General features: G+C 34.8%; 1 protein-coding gene across 17 annotated transcripts in view; it reads right to left on the reverse strand.

Moving 5' to 3' along the window:
• PCDH15 (protocadherin related 15) overlaps positions 1–26026 on the reverse strand; it is a 747310-nt gene that overhangs the window by 459019 nt on the left and 262265 nt on the right. For all 17 annotated transcript variants that reach the window (XM_036828599.1, XM_036828600.1, XM_036828598.1 and 14 more), the window contains one exon: positions 11267–11422. In XM_036828599.1, the coding sequence (XP_036684494.1) occupies positions 11267–11422 (156 nt within the window). The remainder of the gene's footprint in view (positions 1–11266; positions 11423–26026) is intronic.

Genomic DNA, 26026 nt, shown 5'->3' on the forward strand with positions numbered 1-26026 from the left:
CCATCTTGCAGTTCCTCTCTATCTATATAAGACTTCTGAATCCTTAAATTTAATTGTGTTTAATGTTAACAGCCTACATTTGACATGTTTTTTTATTTTATTTATTTTTTTATACAACAGGTTCTTATTAGTATTTAATTTTATACACATCAGTGTATACATGTCAATCCCAATCTCCCAATTATTCACACCACCAACCCCACACCCGACCACTTTCCCCCCTTGGTGTCCATACATTTTTTTCTCTACTTCTGTGTCTCAATTAGTGCCCTGCAAACCAGTTCTTCTGTACCATTTGCTAGGTTCCATATATATGCGTTAATATACAATATTTGTTTTTCTCTTTCTGACTTACTTCACTCTGTATGACAGTCTCTAGAGGCATCCACCTCTCTACAAATGACACAATTTCATTCCTATTTATGGCTGAGTAATATACCGTTGTACATATGTACCACATCTTCTTTATCCATTCGTCTGTCGATGGGCATTTAGGTTTCTTCTATGACCTGGTTATTGTAAATAGCGCATCAATGAACATTGGGGTGCATGCGTCTTTTTGAATTATGGTTTTCTCTGGGTACATTCCCAGTAGTGGGATTGCTGGATCATATGGTAATTCTCTTTTTAGTTTTTTAAGGAACCTCCATACTGTTCTCCACAGTGGCTGTATCAATTTACATTCCCACCAACAGTGCAAGAGGGTTCCCTTTTCTCCACACCCTCTCCAGCATTTGTTGTTTGTAGATTTTATGATGCCCATTCTACCTGGTGTGAGGTGAAACGTCACTGTAGTTTTGATTTGCATTTATCTAATAATTAGTGATGCTGAGCAGTTTTTCATGTGCTTCTTGGCCATCTGTATGTATTCTTTGGAGAAATGTCTATGTAAGTCTTCTGCCTATTTTTGATTGGGTTGTTTGTTTTCTTAATATTGAGCTGCATGAGCTGTTTATATGTGTTGGAGATTAATCCTTTGTCCGATGATTCATTTGCAAATATTTTCTCCATTCTGAGGGTTGTCTTTTCGTCTTGTTTATGGTTTCCTTTGCTGTGCAAAAGCTTTGAAGTTTCATTAGGTCCCATTTGTTTACTTTTGTTTTTATTTCCATTACTCTAGGAGGTGGGTCAAAAGAGATGTTGCTGTGATTTATGTCAAAGAGTGTTCTTCCTATGTTTTCCTTTAAGACTTCTAGTGTCTGGTCTTACATTTAGGTCTCTAATCCATTTTGAGTTTATTTTTGTGTATGGTGTTAGGGAGTGTTCTAATTTCATTCTTTTACATGTAGCTGTCCAGTTTTCCCAGCACCACTTATTGAAGAGACTGTCTTTTCTCCATTGTATATCCTTGCCTCCTTTGTTATAGATTAGTTGACCATATGTGCATGGGTTTACCTCTGGGCTTTCTATCGTGTTCCATTGATCTATATTTCTGCTTTTGTGCCAGGACAATATTGTCTTGATTACTGTAGCTTTGTAGTATAGTCTGAAGTCAGGGAGTCTGCTTCTTCCAGCTCCGTTTTTTCCCCTCAAGACTGTTTTGGCTATTCGGGGTCTTTTGTGTCTCCATACAAATTTTAAGATAATTTGTTCTAGTTCCGTAAAAAATGCCATTGGCAATTTGATAGGGATTGCATTCAATCTGTAGATTGCTTTGGGTAGTATAGTCATTTTCACAATATTCATTCTTCCAATCCAAGAGCATGGTATATAGCTCTCCATCTGTTGGTATAACTTTTAATTTCTTTCATCAGTGTCTTATAGTTTTCTGCATACAGGTCTTTTGTCTCCTTAGGTAGGTTTATTCCTAGGTATTTTATTCCTTTTGTTGCAATAGTAAATGGGAGTGTTTCCTTAATTTCTCTTTCAGATATTTCATCATTAGTGTATGGGAATGCAAGAGATTTCTGTGCATTAATTTTGTATCCTGCAACTTTACCAAATTCATTGATTGGCTCTAGTAGTTTTCTAGTGGCATCTTTATGATTCTCCATGTATACTATCATGTCATCTGCAAACAGTGACAGTTTTACTTCTTCTTTTCCAATTTGTATTCCTTTTATTTCTTTTTCTTCTCTGATTGCCGTGGCTAGGACTTCCAAAACTATGCTGAATAATAGTGGTGAGAGTGGACATACTTGTCTTGTTCCTGATCTTAGAGGAAATGCTTTCAGATTTTCAGCATTGAGAATGATGTTTGCTCTGGGTTTGTCGTATATGGCCTTTATAATGTTGAAGCAGGTTCCCTCTATGCCCACTTCCTGGAGTTTATAATAAACGGGTGTTGAATTTTGTCAAAAGCTTTTTCTGCATCTATTGAGATGATCATATGGTTTTTATTCTTCAGTTTTTTAATATGGTGCATCACATTGATTGATTTGCATATATTGAAGAATCCTTTCACATCTGGGATAAATCCCACTTGATCATGGTGTATGATTGTTATAATGTATTGTTGGATTCTGTTTGCTAGTATTTTGTTGAGGATTTTTGCATCTATATTCGTCAGTGATATTGCTCGGTAATTTTCTTTTTTTGTAGTATCTTTGTCTGGTTTTGGTATCAGGGTGATGGTGGCCTCATAGAATGAGTTTGGGAGTTTTCCTTCCTCTGTAATTTTTTGGAAGAGTTTGAGAAGGGTTGGTGTTAGCTCTTCTCTAAATGTTTGATAGAATTCACCTGTGAAGCCATCTGGTCCTGGACTTTTGTTTGTTGGAAGATTTTTAATCACAGTTTCAATTTCATTACTTGTGATTGGTCTGTTCCTATTTTCTATTTCTTCCTGGTTCAGTCTTGGAAGGTTAAACCTTTTTAAGAATTTGTCCATTTCTTCCAGGTTGTCCATTTTACTGGCATAGAGTTGCTTGTACTCGTCTCTTAGCATGCTTTGCACTTCTGCGGTGTCTCTTGCAACTTCTCCATTTCCATTTCTAATTTCATTGATTTGAGTTCTCTCCCTCTTTTTCTTGATGAGTCTGGCTAATGGTTTATCAATTTTGTTTATCTTCTCAAAGAACCAGCTTATAGTGTTATTGATCTTTGCTATTGTTTTCTTGGTTTCGATTTCATTTATTTCTGCTCTGATCTTTATGATTTCTTTCCTTCTGCTAACTTTGGGTTTTGTTTGTTCTTTTTTCTCTAGTTCCTTTAGGTGTAAAGTTAGATTGTTTATTTGAGATTTTTTTTGTTTCTTGAGATAGGCTTGTATAGCTATACACTTCCCTCTTAGAACTGCTTTTGCTGCATCCCATAGATTTTGGATTGTCGTATATTCATTGTCATTTGTCTCTAGGTAGTCTTTGATTTCCTCTTTGATTTCCTCAATGATCTCTTTGTTATGTAGTAACGTATTGTTTAGCCTCCATGTGTTTGTGTTTTTTACGTGTTTTTCCCTGTAACTGATTTCTAATCTCATAATGTTGTGGTCAGAAAAGATGCTCGATATGATTTCAATTTTCTTAAATTTACTGAGGTTTGATTTGTGACCCAAGATGTGATCTATCCTGGAGAATGTTCGGTGCGCACTTGAGAAGAAAGTGTAATCTGCTGTTTTTGGATGAAATGTCCTATAAATATCAATTAAATCTCTCTGGTCTACTGTGTCATTTAAAGCTTCTCTTTCCTTATTAATTTTCTGTTTGGATGATCTGTCCCTTGGTGTAAGTGAGGTGTTAAAATCCCACACTATTATTGTGTTACTGTCAATTTTCTCTTTTATAGCTGTTAGCAGTTGCCTTATGTATTGAAGAGCTCCTATGTTGGGTTCATATATATTTAAAATTGTTATATCTTCTTCTTGGATTGATCTCTGATCATTATGTATTGTTCTTCCTTGTCTCTTGTAACATTCTTTATTTTAAATTCTATTTTATCTGATATGAGCATTGCTATTCCAGCTTTCTTTTGATTTCCATTTGCATGGAATATCTTTTTCCATCCCCTCACTTTCAGTCTGTATGTGTCCCTAGGTCTGAAGTGGGTCTCTTGTAGACAGCATATATATGGGTCTTGTTTTTGTATCCATTCAGCAAGCCTGTGTCTTTCGGTTGGCGCATTTAATCCATTCTCCTTTAAGGTAATTATCGATATGTATGTTCCTATTACCATTTTCTTAATTGTTTTGTGTTTGTTTTTGTAGCTCGTTTTCTTCTCCTGTGTTTCACACTTAGAGAGTTCTTTTAGCATTTGTTGTAAAGCTGGTTTGGTGGTGCTGAATTCTCTTAGCTTTTGCTTGTCTGTAAAGCTTTTGATTTCTCCATCGAATCTGAATGAGATCCTTGCCAGGTAGAGTAATCTTGGTTGTAGGTTCTTCCCTTTCATCACTTTAAATATATCATGCCACTCCCTTCTGGCTTGTAGAATTTCTGCTGAGAAATCAGCTGTTAACCTTCTGGGAGTTCCCTTGTATGTTATTTGTCATTTTTCCCTTGCTGCTTTCAATAATTTTTCTCTGTCTTTAATTTTTGGCAATTTGATTACTGTGTGTCTCGGCATGTTTCTCTTTGGGTTTATCCTGTATGGGACTCTCTGTGCTTCCTGGACTTGGGTGGCAATTTCCTGTCCCATGTTAGGGAAGTTTTCAACTATAATTTCTTCAAATATTTTCTCGGGTCCTTTCTCTCTCTCTTCTCCTTCTGGGACCCCTATAATGCGAATGTTGTGGCGTTTAATGTTATCCCAGATATCTCTTAGGCTGTCTTCGTTTCTTTTCATTTTTTTTTTCTTTATTTTGTTCTGCAGCAGTGAATTCCACCATTCTGTCTTCCAGGTCACTTATCCGTTCTTCTGCCTCAGTTATTCTGCTATTGATTCCTTCTAGTGTAGTTTTCATTTCAATTATTTTATTGTTCATCTCTGTTGTTTGTTCTTTAATTCTTCTAGAGCTTTGTTAAACATTTCTTGTGTCTTCTCAATCTTTGCCTCCATTCTTTTTCCAAGGTCCTGGATCATCTTCACTATCATTATTCTGAATTCTTTTTCTGGAAGGTTGCCTATCTCCACTTCATTTAGTTGTTTTTCTGGGGTTTTTTCTTGTTCCTTCATTTGGTACATAGCCCTCTGCCTTTTCATCTTGTCCCTCTTTCTGTGAATATGGTTTTTGTTCCACAGGCTGCAGGATTGTAGTTCTTCTTCCTTCTGCTGTCTGCCCTCTGGTGGATGAGGCTATCTAAGAGGCTTGTGCAAGTTTCCTGATGGGAGGGACTGGTGGTGGGCAGAGCTGGCTGTTTCTCTGGTGGGCAGAGCTCAGTAAAACTTTAATCTGCTTGTCTGCTGATGGTGGGGGCTGGGTTCCCTCCCTGTTGGTTGTTTGGCCTGAGGCGACCCAACATTGGAGCCTACCTGGTCGCTTTGGTGGGGCTAATGGCGGACTCTGGGAGGGCTCACGTCAAGGAGTACTTCCCAGAACTTCTGCTGCCAGTGTCCTTTTCCTCACGGTGAGGCACAGCTACCCTCCGCCTCTGCAGGAGACCCTCCAACACTAGCAGGTAGGTCTGGTTCAGTCTCCTATGAGGTCACTGCTCCTTCCCCTGGGTCCCGATGCACACACTACTTTGTGTGTGCCCTCTAAGAGTGGAGTCTCTGTTTCCCCCAGTCCTGTCAATGTCCTGCAATCAAATCCCGCTAGCCTTCGAAGTCTGATTCTCTAGGAATTCCTCCTCCCGTTGCCGGACCCCCAGGTTTGGAAGCCTGATGTGGGGCTCAGAACCTTCACTCCAGTGGGTGGACTTCTGTGGTATAAGTGTTCTCCAGTTTGTGAGTCACTCACCCAGCAGTTATGGGATTTTATTTTATTGTGATTGCGCCCCTCCTACCATCTCATTTTGGCTTCTCCTTTGTCTTTGGATGTGGGGTATCTTTTTTGGTGAGTTCCAGTGTCTTCCTGTCAATGATTGTTCAGCAATTAGTTGTGATTCCGTTGGTCTTGAAAGAGAGAGAGCACGTCTTTCTACTCCACCATCTTGAACCAATCCTTGACATTAGTTTTTAATCTAGTCTGAAAACTTTGTTTTTCAATTTGAGTATTTTCCCCTTTACTTTTAATGTAATTTTTGTACAAGATGAATACTTTTATTTTGAATACTCTTAGTAAGTGTTAATATTTTTCCTACCTATTCTATGTTCTTTTTTGTTTGTTCCCTTTCTTTATTTTGTTTGATAAATATGTATATTATTCATTATTTCATTCATGTTCTAGGCAAGAAAAACATTAGACTATATTTGTTGGTTATCTCCTGGTTTATAATTAGTGCTCTTATGTTTTAAGTATATATCTGTTCTTATGTTTTAAGTATATATCTTTACATGATATATAAAGATATACATACATATCATGTAAAGATATATACTTATAACAAGATATATATATATATCTTTTGCATCAATACCCCCTCATTCTCTTACTACTTTGATTTTTCTTGATACCTACTATCTGTCATATTCTACAAAATCAAAAACAAACAAAGCAAAACACCTCACTTAGGCAATCTTAATTTAGGTTTACTCACTGTGGTTCACAAATCTTTATGTCTATTTGACATGGACTATTCAAGATCTAAAGACATTCCATGCTGGGTTGCAACAACTGATATTCTCCTCAGATTGTAAATCTTCCCAAAAGTGTTCATCTCTAATATATTCTCTCAGTAGGATCCTGCTATATTTTAAGCCAGAATCTCAAAGGTAATCTAAACAATATATAGTGTCTACACTTTTTTCCTTTACCCTCTGCAATTACAGGTCATCTTTTCTCATGAAGTTATCCACCTAATATTTTTCCTATACACCCTCTTTTCCCATTTTTATTCAGTTCAAGATTTTTACCTTGCATCTCTTTTCAGATCACCTCTTCAAAAAATTCTCCATCCAGCTGTGGGAATGATATCATAAAATGGCAAATCTGAATGCACTTACATTGCTAAGCCATTTACTGGTCCCTTATTGCCTAAAGCTCCTCTTTATAACTGATGGTGCCTTTCAGGATCTGACCCCAACTTGTTCTTCAGTTTCATCTCCTTCCATTCTATCCTTTCTTAATTTAAGCTTGTTATACAGAACTCTTTATATTTAAGTCAGTAGCAATCCATGAAAATAAGGTCTACTAAGGTAAACAAAACTTAAGTGATAGTAGAAACAGTTCACCAAATAAATTCAAAACACCATCAGGAGACAACAGTGCTGATAATAGACAGAAGTATGTATTTTTGATTAGTATAAGGCCAAAATAGAAACATTACCATAATACAGTGGCATGAAATTTTATTTAAGACACTTTTTTATTTATAGAATATTATTCAATTGCCATTTTTATACATCAAAAATAGTTGAACACTGGCAATTTCCTTGAGTCCAACCTTATAATTACATGTGAACTCTATTTCTCCAAGTTTCTAGGAACAAAGAAATAGAGTTCAGAATTTTTATATATACCCTTGACCCTTGAACAACATGTGTTTGAATGGTACAGGTCCACTTATATGCAGATTTTTTCAACAGTAAATACTATATTACTACACAATATATGGTTCCTTCCTCCCTTCCTTCCTTTCTTTCTCTCTTTCTTTCTTTCTGACTGTAAACCATCTACCTGTCAAGAGAAATGCAAGGAAACATTCTTTCAAAAAGTGCTAACAAATCATCTCCAATAAATCATGTCATGTCACAGCAGCAAAGTACATTTAGGGTGATACTCAAGGTGACAAAAAGAACAAATTAATATTGACTAAAAAATTGCCCGTCTGTAACGAGATCATTAAAGACCAGGACAAATATAACCTCTATATTATCCTGAGATTAATTTTTCACAGGCACAAGAAAACACTACGTCTGTCTTGACTTGCCCTTGTTTACTTTTTATTATGTCAAAAGGAATTTTTTGAAATGGGATGCATGTGTTATCAAAGACATCACTGCCAGAAAATATTTATCTTCCAAAAATTACTTAAGAATGATCAGCAGCAATTAGACTTTTCAATTTGTTCTTCGAACCAACCAGACTAAGTACTTAATGATACAATTATCCAAAATTAATTGAGAGTTCCCAATTACCCAGAGAGAAAAAAAAATACTTGCAATGCTTTATGTTTCACAAGCAAAAAATTTTAAACGTTGGTAGCCAATTCATGTGCTGCTCCAGGTCTTGGTTTTCTCACAGTTAATAAGGAGAGTGACTAATCAGGACTTTAATTTTAGAAGCTTCTTTTATAAATCTGTGATGATGACTTTATACCTATCTTTTGGATTCTGATGAAGTGTAAAATATTTTGACACCAACAATCTCTTAAACCCTGAATGATTTTTTTTTTTTTTTGGAAAAGCATTTAGATCATTCTAGTCTTAACTGCATCAACTGCATGTCTTATACTAAAAGAAGAAATAGCATGGAAAATATCTTGCAATCTTGCACAGAGCAAAATGTATTTTATTTAATTTTATTTTACAGGCAGCACTATAGTTGCACTGTGTATATATATATATATATATATACATATACATACACACACACACATACATATGTATATATATACACACACACATACATATATACATACACATATATACATATGGGTATATATAAAATTGCAATGTATTTTCCCAGTGGAGAGATACGGATATAGATATAAAGATAAACCCATTCAAGCCAATTAAACTAAGAACTACTCAGATAAATGAAGGACGAGAAAAATAGCTAAATTTCATTTTTCCTTATAATTATGTTTTGATGTTTAAATAAACTCTGGATTCTTTACAAGAAAATAGATATGAGAGAGTATGAGCAAAATCAATGGAGGAAAATATCATCAATTACACACATTCTACATAATCAAACCATAGAATATATGACCATAGTAACAGTGGGATAGGATTGCCTCAGTTGGCTTTAGGAAATGCGTTGAGAGAAAACCATAATTAGGTAGCTTTGTAAAGAAATCTTGCCTCTCCAAATAATGTTTAAGATAAAATGTTTAATGTTTCTATAAATTGTATCACTCTAATTAACAATTGTCCAGATGACATAGGAGTTTAGAGTTTGGAGAAACTAAAGATTGATCAATGTGTATAGCTGGGGATGAGTATAGAAATAGGAAATGGAAATGGATCATGAGTTAAATTTTAAAAGATGAATAAAACTTGGAGACTTGCAAGGTAGGGAAGATTCAATTCTAAGTAAACTGAACAGTGTGAGCAAAGCCAAAGAAATGAATATATTTGTAAAACATGAGGAAGTTAATCTGAACAGAATGAGGCAATATCAGAGAGAAATTGAAGTTAAGAATACATTGACAAAAGGTCAGATTATGGAAGGCCTTGAAAATCAGCCAGTGGAGATAGATGACATTTTTCCTGATAATAATGAGAAATTACACAATTTTTGAATAGGAGAGTGACACAAGTAAAACAGTATTTGAAAAGGTTAGTTTTCAGCAAGGTGCTGAAAAAAATTGGAGGGGGGAGTGGAAGTAGTCAAATTACATAGGATACTTTGAATTCAAATTGAACACTATAAATTTCTTTATGAAAAATGAACTAAAGACATGTATCCAACAACAGTTAACATGGTACAGGAATGGATTTTAAAATTAGATATGTTGCCTAAGATAACTCATCTATCAGTTTATACTCAAAGCTAGCACTCAAACAAAAAAAGCAAAATCTCATTCAAAAAGTATACGTCAGATGCTAAAATAATTAATCATGTAACATGATTAATTACATTAATTAGCATTTGTCTGTTTTAGCAGAAGCCTATTAAGTAAAAGGTAGCTCAAAAAGGTCAAGCATTAACTAACCAGTAATTTCGCCTGTTAAACTTTAAAAAACTTTTATTTCTTTTATTTATTATTTTGTTTTTAGTAATACAATCTAGAAAGTCTCAGATTATGGGAAACATCATTTCTTCAATTTTTAGTGAATAGAAGAATGTTGAGGTAAATAAGATACATTTTAAATAATTTCAAAAAGCATGTAGAGGGCTTCCCTGGTGGCGCAGTGGTTGAGAATCTGCCTGCCAATGCAGGGGACACGGGTTCGAGCCCTGGGTCTGGGAGGATCCCACATGCCGCGGAGCAGCTGGGCCCATGAGCCACAATTACTGAGCCTGCGCGTCTGGAGCCTGTGCTCCGCAACAAGAGAGACTGCGATAGTGAGAGGCCCGCGCACCGCGATGAAGAGTGGCCTCCGCTTGCCACAACTGGAGAAAGCCCTCGCACAGAAACGAAGACCCAACACAGCCATAAATAAATAAATAAATAAATAAATAAACAAACAAATTAATTAATTAAAAAAAAAAAAAATGGAAATCTTTAAAAAAAAAAAACAGAAAAAAGCATGTAGAAGTTATAGGCCCAATGCTGTGTTTAATATCCAAGTTATACTGATTTCCTCCTATAAAGCAGGTACATATTTTTTTAAGATTAAAAAAAAAAAGACATCATGGAGGCAAAGATGATTTGCTAAAGTATATAGGCTATTAAAAATATAGTTCGTTTTTTGTGTGTCTAAAGTACACATAATAGATGATATTAGAGATACTTTAGAAATATTTTATAATTTTTTAATAATATTTTGTATTTTTTCTACAAAAAATTAATAGAGTAAGCAGTATTTTTAAAAAATAACATAAAAAGGGTTCTTGGCCCATGGATTTTGGTTCAAAGGGAAAACAAAACAAAGTAAAACAAGAAACAACAAAAAAGCATGTTCTAATAAAAGCAATAATACTACTTTAAAAATATTTTTAAATAGTTTGATAAGGATTTTCTTATAAGAATTTAGCTTTGATTTATATTTAAATATTTTTAATATGCCAGAACTTGATTTTAAAATTGAGGAAATAACTTCAAATTAATAAAATCTCAAATACATATTTTCTTCTAGTACTGAATTACTGCTACCACCTCAGAGATACCAAAAAAAAAAATCTGTCTCATTTTACAATGAGAATAAATAGCACCTGTTGAGCCTCAGTAAGCATGTATGTATTTAGATTCAGGCACTAAATTGTTGAAGATGATTTTAAAATGCCAATATTTTGGCCATTATTATAAATAAATCAATTTTTTTCCTGTAGCAAAGGGAATTCCTGAAATCGTATCAGAAGTCACTCAGACCTTATTTCTTCTAAAGCACTATTTTTTAAAACGCTTTCTTGATATTTTTAAACAGTTAAGATTGTTATTATAGAGGAATAATGTCAAAATATTTAAAATATACAGTCAATTACATATATCAATAAAAAGGAAGCAGAGAGTGGTGGATAGAAACTGACCTCATTCACTGTGGCGTAGTAGTTTTCATGCTTGAATGTGGGTGAGTTGTCATTTCTGTCTCTCACCACGATTCGAACTTCATGGTAGATAACAGTACCCACTTTTTTGTTGATGCACTGAACTTGTACCACGATGGAGTGTATGTTCATTGGTGGCTACAACACAGAAATTGCATCTTTTTTAAAAAACAATTGAAACTGAAGCGTCTCATTACTGTCAAAGTATTTGTTTAATAAAATCTTCTATGTTTATTCACTATTAAATGATAGTAATCTATAAAAATTGATCCATTTTGCATTATTTTAAGGAAAAGTGAAGACAATCATGATTATTTCATTGTTTAATTTTCAAAATATAGGGTCTGAGGTAGCATTATGTTCATAGTTAGAGGACTGGTGATGAACACAATCACAAAATTAATGTCTGATATTTGATGGGATGCCACAAATTTTGTCCTTCCAAAAGTCAAAGAAGCAATGACATAAACTTCTAATTTATAAAAACAATGTATTAATGATAATATACATAGGATAGATAGATTGTATAACATGGTATATCATTTGTTTAAATCTATATTTTTGCTAAAATATTAAATGTTCATATCTGATAAAAACTAAAATATAGATAACCAAAAGAAGAGAATCCATTCACAACCCAATCAAACTTCCTAATTCTATATAGTTAAAGGTTTTTTTGCTAATCCTTCCCTCTTTCCAAATATACATCTGTTTTATACACACACACACACACGAATATCATCCCATGTTTGCAAATATAGATTTTCTATAGCACTTTGATGTATACTACTATGAAGCTATATTATGTATTCCATCATAAGTCTATAGCATAGTTGGTCTAAGTAAAAACTTATAATGAGATGTTTATTATTGTCAATTTTTGTCATTACAAGCAAAATGTTTATACCTCGGTAAACATACTGTACATAAATATGTGCTAACTTTAATTATTTTTTATGATAAATTCTTATAAGGGGAGAATTGTCATCAAGGGGGCATTTATTACTCAGGTGCTATGATAAAGGGCTTGCAGAAGTGGGATACACACATCTCTGACTCTAGAGTTAAAGTGTTTAATGCCAAAGAATATTTCTTTGTGATTTTTAAAATCTTTGAGTTTATAAAATTTTATTTCTTTGATATAATTTTATCAGTATGACCTATTCTGACCACCCTGTTTAGAATGTCATGCCTCCAGTCTGCTCTGTCCTTTCAACTTTCCCCCTATTTATTCACTGTTTTTACTGCATTTCTCATGCATCACATGGCATATTACACATTTTATATATTTGTTTGAGTTTGTCTCCCTTTATTATACTGGAAGCTTCATAAAGCCTGGGGTGTTATTTTGGTCATGACTAAATCTGCTGTGCTTCTAGCCTTAGTTCCATAACCTACTAATTGTATGATCTAGATGCAAACTCTCTCTGTGCTTAGTTTATTCATCTCTAAAAATGGGGATAATACTAAACACTGATATGACATAATCATCATAAGTACTATATGAGCTTACCCTGTGCTAGGCACATATTAACACAACAGATGTAAACTATTTTTTACTTACAAAAAGCTAAATCTCCAAAAAAGTAAAAAAACATGAATCTAAAAAAATACAAACTGACAATCTTGAATTATAAAACAAATTATTAAATATTTGGATTAAAACCAATTTAAAGATATAACAATGATTACTGGAACTTAGGATAGGTTCATTAAAAATGTCACATTTCTAATGAGAAGAATGTTGTAGAAACTATACCTAACCTGAAGAAAACTTGTTTAATATCAAGATATTTTTATGGCCAATAAAGAGAAATGCAATTGAATTGCATTGTACCTGGCTGAATAACTGTATCTAGAAAGAATAACTTGAAGCATCATTATCATATGGAGGAAGGTCTCTAGTGAAGTACCATACAGATCTGAGTTCTAATGTCTGCCCCAATTCACTTTTAATCACTGACATATATAAATGTATTAAAGCCATGTGTGTAAAATCTGTGAATGCTACAAAGTTCAGAAGGATATATACTACATTTAATGATAAAAGACAAGGTTCAAAATCATTTCATCAGAATAATAAGTATCAAAAATCTACACTTTTATAATAATAAATTAAAATAATCTTATTTGTATGAGAAAAAAAGTTAATTGCCCAAATATAATAATAAGTGGCTACAAACATTAATATGAAAATATATTTATAAAATTTTGAGTTTTACAAAATTTTGAGTTGGCATGTAAAGATGAGTTTACATGCCAACACTGTAAATGGACTACTAGAATAATAATACAAACTACTTCATATGCATTAATAATAGATGAAGAGATAGGTGGATTACAATAAGCACCATTTTATGGGCAAATAGGATGTGAAGTCTAATCATCCTGAGAAGGTGTGATAAAATTTGAGATGTTTAAACTAAAAATCACAAGATTCATCAGACATCTGAACGGTTGTTATGAAAAGATAAATTAGTTTATTCATTGTAGTCTCAGAGCGTAGAAATAAGAATAATAAATAAAAAGTATTACAAAGCATATGTTTTCAATATAAGTAGAGATTTTCTATTAATCCAAAGTGGGACAGAATAGAATGGACTATCCAAAAAATCAAGCCCCATCACTGAAAATCTGCAAGCTTGAGACTAAAAGATAACTTAAAAAGACCAGGTCTTAGAAATATTCTGGAAAGAATTTAAATTATATGACCTCCATTTTTACTACCAGTTTTAAAGTCTTTGCTTTAATAGGCTTTTTAAGAAAAGCACTCCATATTTCAATTGTAAAGTAAAAACAGAATAAATACTTGTACTATTAGCCCTTGGCACACCTCTCAGAAGACAATCAGGTGAAAATTTATGTTCTTCTAAAGTTATTTATCTTATAAATATTGTGAGAGAGACCTATAAAACCATTCCATATCAACTTCTAATTCTATAGTAAGTATTAGCACTGTGACAGAAAGGTCACAGTCTTTGTAAGCAGAGGATCAGATGTAGTGTGCTGCAACTTAGTGCCACTTAGTCGCACTAAGTGCCCATAGATTAGATATAACCAGGTCACCTGGAACTCTTGTCACTGTCAACTTTAGTCCCCTATGCAACTGTTAGTAGCATGGATAGTACTTAGCTTGCAATAAATTCCAACCATAATGGATCATGATGAAGGCAAGAATTCCCTGTGGCTAATATACAGCATTCACTGTAATCTCACATTGGAATAGATTCTATTCTGCTCTGTAAGAAGGTCATAAATATACCAAATACAGTTTCACCAAGTCTATTAGTGAGAGTTTAGGGAATCCAAAATGCTTAGGAATGTGTTAGGGAAGTTTTGGTTTATTTTTAATAACTGGGTGGCAAAAATAAGTCATGGCAATTCTATCTTCTCTGATTCTCTTAAATTGCTTCATTCATGAAACAAATCAGAAAAAAAATGCTGTGTATAAACTGTTTGGGGGTAATTATTTAGGGTGATTACCACTCATATATACCTAGACATGCAAACTATTTTCCAAATTTACAAACAATTGTTCAGCACAGTACTCTGAATGTATATTTGCTATCTGTATGTTAGTACACATGTGTGAATACATTTTGACATACATAGATAAAGTTCAGGAATGATATGTACCAACCATTGATGAAGGTTATCTTTGAAAAGTAAGGCCAAGAGTAAAAAGTAAGTGAAGAATTTTTTCCAATAAATATGTATGAATTTTTTAATTTGAAAAAAATTTATTACATTTTTCAATCACTTAAGTTGCAACATGCAAAGTGAAGCTTTTATAAATAATTTATTGATGCAAACAGTGTAGATTATAGCATACACATTCAGTCTAAGGAGAACTGAGTTTTTTCTAGAAACTACATTATTTGGATTGCTTAATAAATAAATGTTTAGCAAACCTGAATAAGAACTGATTTTATTTTTCATAAAGCAAAGGCAAATGTTATTCACTCCTCACAGGAATGAAAGTTTTTTATCATGATTTTTCTTCCTATATAAATACTATTTTTACAAAATAAAAAGTCTTCATTACTTTAAAAATAAACTGGAGGACAGGGAAAAGAAATAAGACCCAGTGTTTTGTAGAAATGCTCTTTAAATAATGAAACAAAAGTTAACATAAATGGCTGGTCAGAGTTATAAGTGTACTTCATAAATTAAACTTTCAAAATAAATGGTATATTTAAAGAAGTTCCCTAAAGAAGAAAGTACTGATTTGAAAATATTGTTAGGTATATGTAATATTTAGAAATGTGCAGGTTTTTCACAATCAGTTATTAAGGACATTAAGTTTATTTAATTGTACTTATTTTATGCAAAGTTCAACATGGGTTGGGATTAATATGACATAGTCCTTTTACATTAAGCAAATCCTGTAAAACTGATATGAGATGAATATACATAACTATAATGTGAGTCAAAAAAGAGTTCTGAGGGAATTCCCTGGCAGTCCAGTGGTTAGGACTTGGTGCCTTCACTGCCGTGGTTTGAATTCAATCCCTGGTTGGAGAACTAAGATCCAACAAGCTGCATGGCACACCCAAAAAAAAAAAAGAGTTTTGAAGGCTTAGGAGTTTGGAGTAAGAAATTATGTACCAGCGTTACTATTAGGAAATATTTTATGAACAGAGTAGAAATTTAAGACATGTTTTGGTAGTAGATAACATTCAACTGATGGTAATGGATAAAGGTAATTTCAAAGTATAGGTTCAAAAGAGTATCAGGGTAGGCATGATAAGAAAAAGATTATATTGAGGGAACAGCAATTAGTTCAGTTTTCCTAGATTAGAGAATATATGTTTCTAAATAAAAGGAAAAGAGATAGGCTGCAGCTTGAATCTAGAAAACCTCAAGGGACAGTTTGCAATGAGAATTCATCTACCAACAAGGTCAGAACTGTGCTTTGAGACACTAAAAAACTGGAGAAGGTTGAATCTTGAAATATAGTAAGGAGAACTATTAGGAGATTGTTCCAAAGTCAAGTGAGAACTAAGAGGGCTTGTCCTGGAGTTATGCTGATGGCATGCAAATGCAAGACATACTGTGGAGATCAAAGTACAAAACTTAGTAGTTAAATGGATATTGGCCTGGGAATAGAGGTCAAAGCTCTTTGTTCATTTACCAACTTAAAATCCAAAAGAAGAGATGTTAAGATATTCAGCATGTTCCATGCTCTTGGATTGTAAGAATTAATATAGTTAAAATGGCCATACTACCCAAAGCAATCTACAGGTTTATTGTGATCCCTATGAAATTACCCATGACATTTTTCACAGAACTAGAACAAATAATCCTAAAATTAATATGGAACCATAAATGACCCAGAATTGCCAAAGCAATTCTTAGGAAAAAGAACAAAGCAAGAGGCATAACCCACCCAGACTTCAGACAATACTACCAAGCTACAATAATCAAAACAGCATGGTATTGACACAAAAACAGCCATATGGATCAATGGAACAGAATAGAGAGACCAGAAATAAACCCACACACCTATGGACAATTAATCTTCAACAAAGAAGGCAAGAATATACAATGGGGAAAAGAGTCTCTTTAGCAAGTGGTGTTGGAGAAGTTGGACAGCCACATGTAAATCAGTGAAGTCAGAACACACCCTCACACCATACAGAAAAATAAACTGAAAATGCCTTAAAGACTTAAATATAAGACATGACACTATAAAACTCCTAGAAGAGAACATAGGCAAAACATTCTCTGACATAAATTGTACCAATGTTTTCTTAGGTCAGTCTCCCAAGGCAATAGAAATAAAAGCAAAAATAAACAGATGGGACCTAATCAAACTTGCAAGCTTTTGTACAGCAAGGGGAACCATAAACAAAATGAAAAGACAACCTACAGACCGGGAGAAAATATTTGCAAATAATGTGACAGACAAGGACTTAATTTCCAAAATATACAAACAGATCATACAACTCAACAACAACAAAAAAAACAACTCAATTGAAAAATGGGCAGAAGACTAAATAGACATTTCTCCAAAGAAGACATCCAGGTGGCCAATAGACACATAAAAAGATGCTCAGCATCACTAATTATTAGAGAAATGCAAATCAAAACTACAATGAGGTACCACCTCACACTGGTCAGAATAGGTATCATTAAAAAGTCTACGGGCTTCCCTGGTGGCGCAGTGGTTGGGAGTCTGCCTGCCAATGCAGGGGACACGGGTTCGAGCCCTGGTCCGGGAAGATCCCACATGCCGCAGAGCAGCTGGGCCCGTGAGCCACAATTACTGAGCCTGCGCGTCTGGAGCAAGAGAGGCCGCGATAGTGAGAGGCCCGTGCACTGCGATGAAGAGTGGCCCCCACTTGCCACAACTGGAGAAAGCCCTCGCACAGAAACGAAGACCCAACACAGCCATAAATAAATAAATAAATAAATAAAATTTAAAAGAATAAGGCTTTAAAAAAAAAAAAGAGTAAAAAGTCTACAAATAATAAATGTTGGAGAGGGTGTGGAAAAAAAGGAACCCTCTTACACTGTTGATGGGAATGTAAATTGGTACAGCCATTATGGAAAAGAGTATAGAGGGTTCCTCAAAAAACTAAAAATAGAGTTGCCATATGATTTAGCAATCCCACTCCTAGGCATATATCCAGACAAAACTATAATTCTAAAATATACATGCACCCCTATGTTCATAGCAGCACTATATACAATAGCCAAGACATGGAAATAACCTAAATGTCCATCGACAGATAAATGGATAAAGATGTTGTGTGTGTGTGTATATATATATATATATATATACACACACACACACACACACAATGGAATATTATTCAGCCATTAAAAAGAATGAAACAATGTCATTTGCAGCAACATGTATGGACCTAGAAATTATCATACTAAGTAAAGTAAGTCAGAAAGAGAAAGACAAATACCATATGATATCACTTATATGTGGAATCTAAAGTACAACAAAAATGAACATATCTATGAAACAGAAACAGACTCACAGACATAGAGAACAGACTTGTGGTTGCCAAGGGGGAGAGAGAGAGGTGGTGGAGGGAAGGATTGGGAGTTTGGAATTAGCAGATGCAAACTAGTATATAAAGGATGGATAAACAATGAGGTTTGACTGTATAGCACAGGGAACTATATTCAGTATCCTGTGATAAACCAGAATGGAAAAGAATATGGAAAAGAATATATATATGTATAACTGAGTCACTTTGCTGTACAACAGAAATTAACACAACATTGTAAATCAACTATACTATACTTCAATAAATTTTTTAAAATGCTGGGATTGTTATGAACACAATTTTTCACTATTCAAATATTTTAAAAGTTTGCCCAGTTTTGAGATAAGTATAACAGGACTGTGCCAGAATTATATTTTTTTATTGCAATTTGAATTATTGATTTTATTGTGACCACTATTATCCTATGTCCAATAGTGATTAGAGAATATTGCTCATGAGAAAATAATTATAGACTTTAAATTAATAGACTTTAAAACAAAGAGTATAACAAAAGACAAATAAGGGCATTACAGATAAAGATAAAGAGGTTCCCTTTTTATGTTAGGTTATATCTTAAATAAGATATAACATTTTTAAACATTTTTAAACATAAAAATGGTTAGGCTAGGCACCTAACATAAGAGTGCCTAAATATATAAAGCAAATATTAAAAGGCATAAATAGATAAATTAACACTAATACAATAATAGTAGGGGACTTTAATTCCCCATTTATATCAAATGGATAGATCATCCAGACAGAAATTCAAAAAGGAAACATTGACCTTAAATGACACATTGTATCACATGGACTAGATAGGTATCAACAGAACATCCCATCCAAAGGAGCAGAATTACCTATTCTTTTCAAGTCCACATGGAACATTCCCCATAATAGATCACATGCTAGCCAAAAAACAAGTCTCAATAAATTTAATATTACTGAAATCATATTGAGTTATTTCCCCACAATTGTATGAAACTAGAAATCAATTACAGGAAGAAAACTGCAGAAAATACAAGCATGTGGAGACAACAACATGGTACTAAAAAAATAAGCAATGGGTCAACAAAGAAATCAAAGAGGAAATTTTAAAAAATACCTTGAGAAAAATGAAAATATAAACACAACATTCCAAAATCTATGGGACACAGTAAAAACAGTTCTAAGAGGGAAATTTATATTGATACAGAAAAATATCAAATGAACAACCTAGTTTTACACTTAAAGGAATTAGAAAAAGAACAAACAAAGCCCGAAATTATTAGACGAAAGGAAATGATAAAGATCAGAGTGGAAATAAATGAAATAGAGACTAAAGAGCAATAGAAAGAATAATGAAACTAAGAGCTGTTTTTTGAAAAGATAAACAAAATTGATCTTTAGCCAGACTCACCAAGAGAAAAAGAGAGAGGGCCCAAATAAAGTAAATTAGAAATGAAAGAGGAGAATTTACAACTAATATCATAGAAATACAAACAATGATAAGAGACTACTACAGACAAGTATATGTCAAAAACTGGACAACCTAAATATATAAACAAATTAGAAACATACAATCTTCCAAAACTGAATAAGGAAGAAATAGAAAATATGAACAAATTATTCGTGATGAAATTAAACCAATAATCAATAAACTCCCCACAAACAAAAGTACAGAACCAGAAAGCTTCACAAGGGAATTCTACCAAACATTTAAAGAGTTCAGAGTGAGTCCTAGGATTAACCAAGATGGCGGAGTAGAAGGACGTGCTCTCACTCCCTCTTGCGAGAGCACCAGAATCACAACTGGCTGCTGGACAATCATTGACAGGAAGATCCTGGACTTCACCAAGGAGGATACCCCACGTCCAAGGACAGAGGAGAAGCCACAGTGAGACGGTAGGAGGGGCACAATCAGAGTAAAATCTAATCCCATAACTGCTGGGTGGGTGACTCACAGACTGGCGAACACTTATACCACAGAAGTCCACCCACTGGAGTGAAGGTTCTGAGCCCCACGTCAGGCTTCCCAACCTGGGTGTCCGGCAACGGGAGGAGGAATTCCTAGAGAATCAGACTTTGAAGCCTAGTGGGAATTGATTGCAGGACTTTGACAGGACTGGGGGAAACAGAGACCCCACTCTTGGAGGGCACACACAAAGTAGTGTGCGCATTGGGACCCAGGGGAAGGAGCAGTGACCCTGGGGGAGACTGAAACAGACCTACCTGCTGGTGTTGGGGGGTCTCCTGCAGAGGCGGGGGGTGGCTCTGTTTCACTGTGAGGACAAGGACTCTGGCAGCGGAGGTTCTGGGAAGTGCTCCTTGGCGTGAGCCCTCCCAGAGTCTGCCATTAACCCCACCAAAGAGCCCAGGTACGCTCCAGTGTTGGGTTGCCTCAGGCAAAACAACCAACAGGGAGGGAACCCAGCCCCACCCATCAACAGTCAAGTGGATTAAAGTTTTACTGAGCTCTGACCACCACAGCAACAGTCAGCTCTACCCATCACCAGAGCCTCCCATCAAGCCTCTTAGATAGCCTCAACCACCAGACGGCAGACAGCAGAAGCAAGAAAAACTACAATCCTGCAGCCTGTGGACCAAAAACCACAGTTACAGAAAGATAGAGAAGATGAAAAGGCAGAGGGCTATGTACCAGATGAAGGAACAAGAAAAAACCCCAGAAAAACAACTAAATGAAGTGGAGATAGGCAACCTTCCAGAAAAAGAATTCAGAATAATGATACTGAAGATGATCCAGGACCTCGGAATAAGAATGGAGGCAAAGATTGAGAAGATGCAAGAAATGATTAACAAAGACCTAGAAGAATTAAAGAACAAACAAACAGAGATGATCAGTACAATAATTGAAATGAAAACTACACTAGAAGGAATCAATAGCAGAATAACTGAGGCAGAAGAACGGATAAGTGACCTGGAAGACAGAATGGTGGAATTCACTGCTGCGGAACAGACTAAAGAAAAAAGAATGAAAAGAAATGAAGACAGCCTAAGAGACCTCTGGGACAACATTAAACACAACAACATTCGCATTATAGGGGTCCCAGAAGGAGAAGAGAGAGAGAAAGGAGCAGAGAAAATATTTCAAGAGATTATAGTCGAAAACTTCCCTAACATGGGAAAGGAAATAGCCACCCAAGTCCAGGAAGCGCAGAGAGTCCCATACAGAATAAACCCAAGGAGAAACACGCTGAGACACATAGTAATCAAAGTGGCAAAAATTAAAGACAAAGAAAAATTATTGAAAGCAGCAAGGGAAAAACAACAAATAACATACAAGGGAACTCCCAGAAGGTTAACAGCTGATTTCTCAGCAGAAACTCTGCAAGCCAGAAGGGAGTGGCATGATATACTTAAAGTGATGAAGGGGAAGAACCTACAACCAAGATTACTCTACCCGGCAAGGATCTCATTTAGATTTGATGGAGAAATCAAAAGCTTTACAGACAAGCAAAAGCTAAGAGAATTCAGCACCACCAAACCAGCTCTACAACAAATGCTAAAGGAACTTCTCTAAGTGGGAAACACAAGAGAAGAAAAGGACCTACAAAAACAAACCCAAAACAATTAAGAAAATGGTCATAGGAACATACATATCGATAATTACCTTAAACGTGAATGGATTAAATGCCCCAACCAAAGACATAGACTGGCTGAATGGATACAAAAACAAGACCCATATATATGCTGTCTACAAGAGACCCACTTTAGACCTAGGGACACGTACAGACTGAAAGTGAAGGGATGGAAAAAGATATTCCATGCAAATGGAAATCAAAAGAAAGCTGGAGTAGCTATACTCATATCAGATAAAATAGACTTTAAAATAAAGAATGTTACAAGAGACAAGGAATGACACTACATAATGATCAAGGGATCAATCCAAGAAGAAGATAGAACAATTATAAATATATATGCACCCAACATACGAGCACCTCAATACATAAGGCAACTGCTAACAGCTATAAAAGAGGAAATTGACAGTAACACAATCATAGTGGGGGACTTTAACACCTCACTCACACCAATGGAAAGATCATCCAAAATGAAAATAAATAAGGAAACTGAAGCTTTAAATGACACAATAGAGCAGATAGATTTAATTGATATATATAGGACATTCCATCCAAAAACAGCAGATTACACGTTCTTCTCAAGTACGCACGGAACATTCTCCAGGATAGATCACATCTTGGGTCACAAATCAAGCCTCAGTAAATTTAAGAAAATTGAAATCATATCAATCATCTTTTCTGACCACAACGCTATGAGATTAGAAATGAATTACAGGGAAAAAAACGTAAAAAAGACAAACACATGGAGGCTAAACAATATGTTACTAAATAACCAAGAGATCACTGAAGAAATCAAAGAGGAAACAAAAAAATACCTAGAGACAAATGACAATGAAAACACGACGACCCAAAACCTATGGGATGCAGCGAAAGCAGTTCTAAGAGGGAAGTTTATAGCTATACAAGCCTACCTAAAGAAACAAGAAAAATCTCAAGTAAACAATCTAACCTTACACCTAAAGAAACTAGAGAAAGAAGAACAAACAAAACCCAAAGTTAGCAGAAGGAAAGAAATCATAAAGATCAGAGCAGAAATAAATGAAATAGAAACAAAGAAAACAATAGCAAAGATCAATAAAACTAAAAGTTGGTTCTTTGAGAAGATAAACAAAATTGATAAGCCATTAGCCAGACTCATCAAGAAAAAGAGGGAGAGGACTCAAATCAATAAAATCAGAAATGCAAAAGGAGAAGTTACAACAGACACCGCAGAAATACAAAGCATCCTAAGAGACTACTACAAGCAACTTCATGCCAATAAAATGGACAACCTGGAAGAAATGGACAAATTTTTAGAAAGGTATAACCTTCCAAGACTGAACCAGGAAGAAACAGAAAATATGAACAGACCAATCACAAGTAATGAAATTGAAACTGTGATTAAAAATCTTCCAACAAACAAAAGTCCAGGACCAGATGGCTTCACAGGTGAATTCTATCAAACATTTAGAGAAGAGCTAACACCTATCCTTCTCAAACTCTTCCAAAAAATTGCAGAGGAAGTAACACTCCCAAACTCATTCTATGAGGCCACCATCACCCTGATACCAAAATCAGACAAAGACACTACAAAAAAAGAAAATTACAGACCAATATCACTGATGAATATAGATGCAAAAATCCTCAACAAAATACTAGCAAACAGAATCCAACAACACATTAAAAGGATCATACACCGCGATCAAGTGGGATTTATCCCACGGATGCAAGGATTCTTCAATATACGCAAATCAATCAATGTGATACACCATATTAACAAATTGAAGAATAAAAACCATATGATCATCTCAATAGATGCAGAAAAAGCTTTTGACAAAATTCAACACCCATTTATGATAAAACCTCTCCAGAAAGTGGGCGTAGAGGGAACCTACCTCAACATAATAAAGGCCATATATGACAAACCCACAGCAAACATCATTCTCAATGGTGAAAAACTGAAAGCATTTCCTCTAAGATCAGGAACGAGACAAGGATGTCCACTCTCAACACTATTATTCAACATAGTTCTGGAAGTCCTAGCCACGGCAATCAGAGAAGAAAAAGAAATAAAAGGAATACAAATTGGAAAAGAAGAAGTAAAACTGTCACTGTTTGCAGATGACATGATACTATACATAGAGAATCCTAAAACTGCCACCAGAAAACTGCTAGAGCTAATTAATGAATATGGTAAAGTTGCAGGATACAAAATTAATGCACAGAAATCTCTTGCATTCCTATACACTAATGATGACAAATCTGAAAGAGAAATTATGGAAACACTCCCATTTACCATTGCAACAAAAAGAATAAAATACCTAGGAATAAACCTACCTAGGGAGACAAAAGACCTGTATGCAGAAAACTATAAGACACTGATGAAAGAAATTAAAGATGATACCAACAGATGGAGAGATATACCATGTTCTTGGATTGGAAGAATCAACATTGTGAAAATGACTCTACTACCCAAAGCAATCTACAGATTCAATGCAATCCCTATCAAATTACCAATGGCATTTTTTACGGAGCTAGAACAAATCATCTTAAAATTTGTATGGAGACACAAAAGACCCCGAATAGCCAAAGCAGTCTTGAGGCAAAAAAATGGAGCTGGAGGAATCAGACTCCCTGACTTCAGACTATACTACAAAGCTACAGTAATCAAGACAATATGGTACTGGCACAAAAACAGAAACATAGATCAATGGAACAGGATAGAAAGCCCAGAGATTAACCCACGCACCTATGGTCAACTAATCTATGACAAAGGAGGCAAAGATATACAATGGAGAAAAGACAGTCTCTTCAATAAGTGGTGCTGGGAAAACTGGACAGCTACATGTAAAAGAATGAAATTAGAATACTCCCTAACACCATACACAAAAATAAACTCAAAATGGATTAGAGACCTAAATATAAGACTGGACACTATAAAACTCTTAGAGGAAAACATAGGAAGAACACTCTTTGACATAAATCACAGCAAGATCTTTTTTGATCCACCTCCTAGAGTAATGGAAATAAAAACAAAAATAAACAAGTGGGACCTAATGAAACTTCAAAGCTTTTGCACAGCAAAGGAAACCATAAACAAGACGAAAAGACAACCCTCAGAATGGGAGAAAATATTTGCAAACGAATCAATGGACAAAGGATTAATCTCCAAAATATATAAACAGCTCATTCAGCTCAATATTAAAGAAACAAACAACCCAATCCAAAAATGGGCAGAAGACCTAAATAGACATTTCTCCAAAGAACACATACAGACGGCCACGAAGCACATGAAAAGATGCTCAACATCACTAATTATTAGAGAAATGCAAATCAAAACTACAATGAGGTATCACCTCACTCCTGTTAGAATGGGCATCATCAGAAAATCTACAAACAACAAATGCTGGAGAGGGTGTGGAGAAAAGGGAACCCTCTTGCACTGTTGGTGGGAATGTAAATTGATACAGCCACTATGGAGAACAATATGGAGGTTCCTTAAAAAACTAAAAATAGAATTACCATATGACCCAGCAATCCCACTACTGGGCATATACCCAGAGAAAACCGTAATTCAAAAAGACACATGCACCCGAATGTTCATTGCAGCACTATTTACAATAGCCAGGTCATGGAAGCAACCTAAATGCCCATCAACAGACGAATGGATAAAGAAGATGTGGTACATATATACAATGGAATATTACTCAGCCATAAAAAGGAACGAAATTGAGTCATTTGTAGAAACGTGGATGGACCTAGAGACTGTCATACAGAGTGAAGTAAGTCAGAAAGAGAAAAACAAATATCGTATATTAACGCATGTATGTGGAACCTAGAAAAATGGTACAGATGAGCCGGTTTGCAGGGCAGAAGTTGAGACACAGATGTAGAGAATGGACATATGGACACCAAGGGGGGAAAACTGCGGTGGGGTGGGGATGGTGGTGTGCTGAATTGGGCGATTGGGATTGACATGTATACACTGATGTGTATAAAATTGATGCCTAATAAGAACCTGCAGTATAAAAAAACAAACAAAACAACTAATACTAAACTTTCACTGGGTTATTTGTATGGAAATATGTTAATATAAATGTTTCAGACATTACATGAAATTTCTAAAAATCTTATATGTTCTGGTATAATGTTATAATAATCCTAGTTATTACTTTAAAATG

The sequence above is a fragment of the Balaenoptera musculus genome, chromosome 16 (assembly GCF_009873245.2).
Source record: "Balaenoptera musculus isolate JJ_BM4_2016_0621 chromosome 16, mBalMus1.pri.v3, whole genome shotgun sequence".
In the NCBI taxonomy this organism is placed as follows: domain Eukaryota; kingdom Metazoa; phylum Chordata; class Mammalia; order Artiodactyla; family Balaenopteridae; genus Balaenoptera; species Balaenoptera musculus.